This window comes from Microtus oregoni, unplaced genomic scaffold (assembly GCF_018167655.1).
Source record: "Microtus oregoni isolate MIOR12 unplaced genomic scaffold, Mior012 000141F_ref0000236, whole genome shotgun sequence".
In the NCBI taxonomy this organism is placed as follows: Eukaryota; Metazoa; Chordata; class Mammalia; order Rodentia; family Cricetidae; genus Microtus; species Microtus oregoni.
The window spans coordinates 1,406,243-1,414,120 of NW_024544791.1; the positions used below are offsets into that span (position 1 = coordinate 1,406,243).

The 7,878-nt window shown below is 44.2% G+C and overlaps 1 protein-coding gene across 1 annotated transcript in view; it reads right to left on the reverse strand.

The window, feature by feature from the left end:
- Nucleotides 1-6,733, reverse strand: part of Emb (embigin) — a 46,512-nt gene extending 39,779 nt beyond the window's left edge. The window contains exon 1 of the mRNA XM_041646704.1: nucleotides 6,359-6,733. Within this exon, the coding sequence (XP_041502638.1) occupies nucleotides 6,359-6,467 (109 nt within the window). The 5' untranslated portion in view covers nucleotides 6,468-6,733. The remainder of the gene's footprint in view (nucleotides 1-6,358) is intronic.
- Nucleotides 6,734-7,878: the final 1,145 nt, after the last annotated feature.

Here is a 7,878-nt window from a genome sequence, read left to right on the forward strand (position 1 = left end):
GAGGAATTCAAATTCATTCTTGGCTACCCAGTGAGTCTAAGGTGAACCACAGATAAAACCCTCCCCGCCAAAAAACAAAACCAAAACAGAGAAGACTCTGTTTGGGGATTAAGAGGGATACATTAGTTACGCTAACCTCAATAACTTTAAAAACAGAAAAAAAAATATTCAATAAAACAAACAGCACCATCTTTAAAGACAATGTCTCTCATTTCCTATAATAACATTACAGAGGTATCCCACTATGCCTGAATGATGATGGTACCTTGAGGAGTTTATTTTTAACAAAATGTTGTAAAGGAGTCTTTTCTTTCCCGTCTATGTTAGTGTATGTGTGCAAAGTGGTTTAGTCACAAGGTTGTCCTTATTATTGCGAAATATGAGAATATGAGATGCCGGCAACCAAGAGTAGCTCCTAGGAATTGCAAGGGAAAAGGTGGGGAGAGGGAGAGAAGGAGAAGGAAGGAAGGCAGGCAGGCAGGCTCAGGACACAACTAACTGTTTCTGTTTAAGGGCATGTTCTTTTTTTTTAAAAAAAAAGATTTATTTATTATGTATACAACATTCTGCCTGCATGTATGCCCACATGCTAGAAGAGGGCATGTTGTTTGTGAGCCACCATATGGTTGCTGGGAATTGAACTCAGGACCTCTGGAAGAGCAGCCAGTGCTCTTAACCACTGAGCCATCTCTCCAGCCCCTAAGGGCATGTTCTCTAGAAAATAGTACCAAGAGTTGGAGGGACAGGTCAGCAGTTAAGGTCACTTACAGTTCCTATAGAGGACCTGGGCTCAGCTGCCAGCATGCACACCCACCAAGTGGCTCACAAACACCTGTAACTCGAGTTCCAAGAAATACAATGCAGACTTCTGGCTTCCCCCAACACCTAACCGTACATATAAACACACACAGGTACATACTTACACATAAATTTAAAAATGGAATCAAACACACGTGTGACCAGTTCTCAACTACTGTTTGAATGGAATGCCTGTGGTCAGTCAAGCTTCCTCCAAAAAAGCTGAGCAAATTTTGTTTCTCTTCAAACAAGCTCAGGTTTCTATGAAATGTCAAAAACTGGCATTTCTCCCCCGATCTTTGTGAAAGGAACGTTGCTGACATGATGAAATGGGCCTCTCTTAGATATTACTTGAGGGTTTCCTGCATCAGAGATTCCGCATCATCGCAGGCTGCACTGAAGTAGGGAAGCTGCCATGCCTGCATGGCCAGCTCATGCCAAACCCCTGCTAGGTCTCTCTCCAGTGGGCATTTCTGCAGACGGCTCAGCACACGCTGCCATCCGCTTCCCGTCCCTTCATTCCCCTTCCCGGCAACAGCTCTCATCTTGACATCTTCAACCTTGACCCTCAGGAAAATCCAGGCTATTGTAACAGGATTAGATTTGGGATAGGCACTCTTGGCAGCAATGTCAAAGATAATGCTGTGTTGTTTCTTACCATGTCCTATCAGACCAGATGACAAAAGGAAACAAAAAAAGAAAAAAAAACTTTTTAAAAGATTTATTTATTATTTTATGTATATGAATACCTTATTGACTTTATGCCAGAAAAGGGCATCAGATCCCACTATAGATGGTTATGAGCCACCATGTGGTTGGTAGGAATAGAACTCAGGACCCCTGGAAGAACAGCCAGTGCTTTTAACCTCTAAGCCATCTCTCCAGCCCCTAAAAGAAAACTTCTTAATAAAATATTGTAGCGACTTTCACTTTGTTTGATTAAAGTAGTACTGCCACAGTTCCCTAATATAAAGTTATTCTTTCAACATTTGCTATTTGTGAGATTTTTAAATAATTTAAATATATATATTAAGGAAGTATTTTTTTTAAGTATACACTGTTTGGACATCATGTATACCTGCAGACCAGACCAGAAGGGGCACCAGATCTCATTACAGATGGTTGTGAGCCATCATGTGGTTGCTGGGAATTGAACTCAGAACCTCTAGAAGAGAAGCCAGTCTTCTTTACCACTTTGCCATCTATCCAGCCCTACTTGTAAGATTTTTATAGGAAATTACTTTAAAACTAGGAAATCCTTTGTCCTTCAGGAAATAGTTGACTAATTTAATTAATTTTTATCAGTCTGTACTCATGAATTTCTATAGTATTTAGCTATAATCCATTAATAGCATACTCAGGAGATTAATGCAAGAAGATTATAAACACAAGGCTAGCCTAGGCTACACAGCAAGCTCTTCTCAGCGAATTGCCATCATCATTTAGTACCCTTACTTATTTGGATGTGCAGTTTTTCCCAGATCAGTTCTGTGTGAACCCCTTAAACTGGCTCCTGACTCTTTCAGACATGGCTAATCAATCTTCAAATACGTTCCTGCTTCCTGGTGGAGGATGTCCCAGGTTTACACACTGCTCCACACGTTGGAGAAAGCACCAATTTCTCCAATATTATTAAAAAGAATAGGGCTGGACGCCAACACCTAGGTGTTAAAATACACTTACTGCTTAGAAGTCAGTGGGCAGAGCTACCAACATCTGTATGTAAACTCAAACACACAACATACTTGTAACATGAAATATACACATATATAACATGTGCATTATACATGATACATAAATTTGTGACAGGAAGAGACAAATTTGTAGTCATGAGTTCTTACTGATAAACAAAGGTTTCCCTCTCCCACTCCTCTTTATTTCCTCCTTCCCTAATTGAAAACCTGCATCCTGCTTTCCCTGATAGATTTCCATATTTGATCACAAAATCCCCCTGCAACTGCCAGAGTCACTCTCCTTCCTCTCTCAGACTCGACCTTCTGGGCTGGTCTGCTTTGGAGCATGGGTCAGATATTACCGGTCACCTTGCCCCTGCTCAGTAGCCCTTGTCACTTTGTTCAACTCTGAGACCAGGGGTGAGCTAAACTTTGTGGGAGCATCTCTTTCCCTGGAAGTCATCCTCACCAGGATCTCTGTGCTGCTAGCTCCACCTACCAGACCAGGTAAAGATCCCTCCTGCTCCTGCTCTTCCAATGGCTATAGGCCCACTCAGAAAACCCTGAAGACAAAGGAGCTGAGGCGGGGTGATGGGAATACCAGGATGAAAGTTGGTTGAACATGTTTTTAACAAACATTTACATGACCAAAATTTGGAAATATTCCAATTAAAGATGTGCCTATAAAAGATGGGCTTATAATAAATCTGTTCATTTAAACAGTTTAAATGCCTTTTTAAGAGCATTTTTTAAAAATTATTTTTATACTTTTCTGCGCATTGGTGTTTTTGCTTAAATAAGGGTGTTGGGGTCCCCTGGAACTATGTAGTTCCAGACAGTTGGAAGCTATCACTCTAGAAGAGTTGTCAGTGCTCTTAACTGCTGAGCCATCTCTCCAGACCAAGTTTAAATACTTTTAAAGACAAAAACTGCTAGTGTTTTCTGCAAACGTGTTATCAAGCAAATGTGGGCATTTAAATATGATTCATTCCCACAAATATTTATTAGCAGAAAATATAGGGACTAATAGGGAAGGGAGCAAATCAAAACAGCATATAAGCTGTTTCTTTGGAAGAAGCTCGTTCCAAATTATAGCATTGAAAAGGTTTCAAAAATAACCCATTCCCTTAGTTTGTTCCATGTGATAATACTAATAATGATGGCAAAATATTTCTGTTTTTATAATGTTTCTTTCACAAAGGTATTTTTATATCAATTATTTAATTTAAAAGGGGGGTAGGCTGCTGAGATAACTCAGCAGACCAGGGCACCCCAATGTCTAGCTTGACAACCTGGGTTCAATTCCTAGAGGCCACATGGTAGAAGAAAGACGACTCTCAAGTTGTCCTCTGATGCTCAGGAGCAGACTGTAGTATCCATGCATGAGCACACATGTATGTACGTACATACACAAAATAAATAAAACAATAAAAAATTAAGAAAACTTGAAAAAGCCAGTAACCCACTCTCTGTGCCTTACCCCTGACTTCATTCCAGAACTCAAAACTGCATGTGTCCCTCAGCTCCTAACATGCATGCAGACTCTTGGTCAATGCTTCCAGTTATCTCCGAAAAAAACCTGTGTTTAAAAACACAGGCTGTGGAGTCAGACTAGCTTTAAACTTTCTGCTCAACCACCAAACTAACTATGAGTACTCGGGCAATTGCTTAACGGAAGCCCCAACTTCCTCTTTTGAAAATCAGAGAAAATAAAATCTAACTCATCAGGCTACCCAGGGCATAGTACAGGGGCTGGTGCACATCTTTTACAGAGTGTAAGTAGAGGGACTTGTACCCAGTTTGTTAATGAAATTTGCCCTAAAGTCTTCTTTTAGCAGAACACCTATCTCTAAGTAGTTCAAAGTATAAATACAAAAAGCATCCATTAAAACTTGCAGTAGTTTTCAGCAAAGAAGACAAATCTCATTAAAATACTGAATCTAGAAAGCTTTGTAGACCTATTTATTTTTGTGTGTATGTGTGATCTATGTCTGTGTGTGTGTGATCTATGTCTTTGCCCCAGAAAGGCCAGAAGAGGGCATCAAATAGGATCCCCTGGGACTACAGTTACAAATGGCTATGCCCTACCATGTGGGTATTGGAAAATTGAACCTGGGTCCTCTGGAAGAGTAGTCAGTGCTCTTCATCGCTGAAAGTGTAACCACTTTGAAGGTCAGCTTCAAAGTAGACACAGATGCCATGCTTTTCAAATTCCCCATTGTTTCCGAACTTTTGCCTGAGTGGAGACTGTAAGGAAGTCCCATGGTCCCCTCTGTCACCGGCACATGTATTAACAGCTTCAACCTGTGCATTAAGTTCAAGGCAATGCCAGCAGAGTATATAACAATACACCCTCAGGGTCCTCTCGTGTGATTTTGCCTGCTTTACCTCATACATGGAGTTTTCAAAGATACTAAGGCAGACTGCCATCTATGCTAAATAAATCAGGTTTTTCTAAGGCAAGACCTGGGTATCAATCTTTTTGAAAGCTCTCATATAATTCTCACACACTGTCAAGTGGAATACCAAACTTCTAGGGCTAACCCAAAATACTCTGATTCTCAAAACAACAGTTGAGGCTGAATTTATGGTCCCATGATGGAGCTGCTTCCTTCCGTGAAGGAGGCCCAGAGTTACACACTCACAACTGAGGAAAAGGAGAGGGAAGTGGAGAAGGAAGAAAGGGGAAGGGAGAAGGGAAAGGAGGGAAAAGAGAGGAAGGAGGGAAGGTGAGAAAACGGGAAGAGGGAAGGGAAGTGGGCTGGAAAAAAGGAAACAGTATTTAGAATGGATGAAGACAGAGGAATCAGGTGTACCCGAGGAGGGGCGCAGGGAAGCGGGTCAAGCCCTGGACAATTATTTTTAAGTCTTATGATGGAAAACAGATGTGAAGGAAGAAAATCCAGAAACTGGAGGAATCCAAAAGGTTTGAAGCAAGTTGTGTGTGTCCCTTTGATCATTTTTAATAGTATATTGAACCAATCTACAGGTTATAAGCTCATGAAAACAATCTATAATAGCTGGAACCTTTCTGTAGAAGAATGTCTGGACTTAGTTCCCAGTGGGCCAGTCTCAATTGCTTGAGCGGTTAGCGGTGATTTAAATGGGAGCTAACCCTTCACTGACACAGAACTTGCACTGAAAATCAGGTTACAAGGACCGCTTGCGACACAGAAAGTATAAACAGGTGAGCTAATTCGGCAAACTCGATCTTGACTTTAGGTAATGTTTTTCAGATAAATCCTTCTGTTGGCATGCCTTAAGCACGAAACCCAACACCCTACGGGGGAAAAAGTTTTGTTTTGATAAAGACCATGATGTAAAGACAAGATACACACAGATAATTTTCTTATCTGGGCTTGATTGAGTTGGCTGGGTGTGGTGATTTTTTTTTTTTTTTAAACCATCTGCTCTAAAAAACATCCTCAAAGCCAACACCTGCCAGGAGGAAAGGTGATACGAGGGCCTCGATGTGGCCTCTAGTGAAGGGAGTTGGCCTCGGGGAATGTGGACTCCTAAAGCCACAGTAGCAGAAGCCAAGCCCCCAGCATCCCCTGCACGAACCCACGCACTCTATTAGCTCACTTCGTCGGAAAAACCCGATCCTGTCCCAGTACCAGCCCCCGGGATCAAACTGGGATATATTGGAACCGGAATCACCCCCAGAGCGGGCGGACTTGGAGCCGCCCCTTCTCCCACGTTTCCTCCTAGGGTAACCCGCACCCAGCCAATGAGAGGCCACCTTCGCTCCGCTGCCGCCAGCGCCCGCATCCCCGCGGCCCCTGCGCGGGCGGCAAGGGATGTCCTCCCGCTGGAGGGTCACGACCACTGCGCCCCTACTCGTGCGCCCAGAGCCCTCCCCGGTCCGGTCCCTGTACCCCAGGCACCTGCGGGATCGCCTTCTGCCCGATGTGGGCACGTCGCCACCAGAAGGCACAGAAGCACCAGCGGGCAGCCGGGCGCCACAAACGCCCTCGAGCCAGTGAGCGAGCGCATGGCGCGGGCGGGTCTGTCCTGGTCGCTGTTGCGCCCTCGGCTTGCTGCGGTCCGTCTCCCGTTTATTCCTACGCACACTTGCTGGTAACCGGGCGCCCACTGCCAGTCCCAGGGACAGGACACGCGAGAAAAAGCGGAGTGGGAGGGGCCGGCCGCCCTGGCCTCCTCCCCCGAGAAGCTCCCGACGCACCCGAGGCCAGCCCAGCCTTGCGCCGGCCCTCATCAATTATGCAGCCCGCAGCCCGCTGCTGGCTCGCCCGGATGTGCTGTGCAACCGGGCGCCGCATCCTCTCCCGCCCCCACTCTCTCGACTTGCCCAGGTTGGGGTGGCAGCTAGCTAATCGAGTCAGCCAGGTGATGTCTAGCCCATCACCTCCGGGACGTGTTGCAACTCCCTACAGACTGTATTTTGCGTCCATTGGATGGGTTCACTTATTTACTTTGAGGAGGCAGGTGAAAGAGTGGATACTTCTGCTCCTGTGCATCTTAAATCTACAAAGGTTTGTTTTTACCAGACCAGAGGCGCTATCCAGTGGCCCTGAGCCCGGTACTTAGCGTTCCGCTGAGCTTCCTATCAGTCGTGCACACCCTCCCCCAACCCAGTCTCCGAAGGTTTAGATAGTTCCCTCCGGATTAAGGTTTCAGAGTCCCAAGGCCCCCATAGTGTGTCTCCTTTTGTTTGCTTGCCGCAACAGTTTTCCTGGCGCCAAAGAGCTCAAAAACAAAAAACTAAGTAAAGGGAATACTAGGTAAACGGCAGAAGGCCACTCTCACCTTTGTCGAACTTTGTGGAATACAATGCTATCTCTTATCCATGAGGGGCCTGAGGTTGGAATTTTTTGCTCTCACACCAAATAAATTAAGATAATTAAAAAAGATTGTTTTGCTGGCCAGGAGAAAAGGAACCTATATTCTAACGCAGCAGCGTTACTTAGCAGGCCTTTGTCCTTTAGGGACCTCCACTGGGGAACACTGCAGGAAGGAATTTGATAATGAGCCGGTGTTCATGAAGCACCGGTGGAGTGTATTAAAAAGGCATTTTTCTCAAGACAGATTTAAATATGAGGATTAATTCAAAACCGTGTGTGTGTGTGTGTGTGTGTGTGTGTGTGTGTGTGTTTCAGAGCTGTTAAATAAAGGGCAGGAGGATGTTAGACACCATTTTGGTGGCTAACAAGTTACAGCTCAAAGGACTGGTAAGAAACTTTTTTGTTCTTTTATCCTGCTTTTTTGTTAGATGAAATTATAGGATGATTCCACTGGCGCCTTGGGTAGAATGACAATGTGATATCCAGCAATCAAAAGCCTCCATCTAATTGGCATGTCCAATCAAAGTATACCATCCTAGCCCATCCTAACACTGACCTCCCTTTATCTCTTCTTAAAAATTATGCCTTTGTGGGATATTATG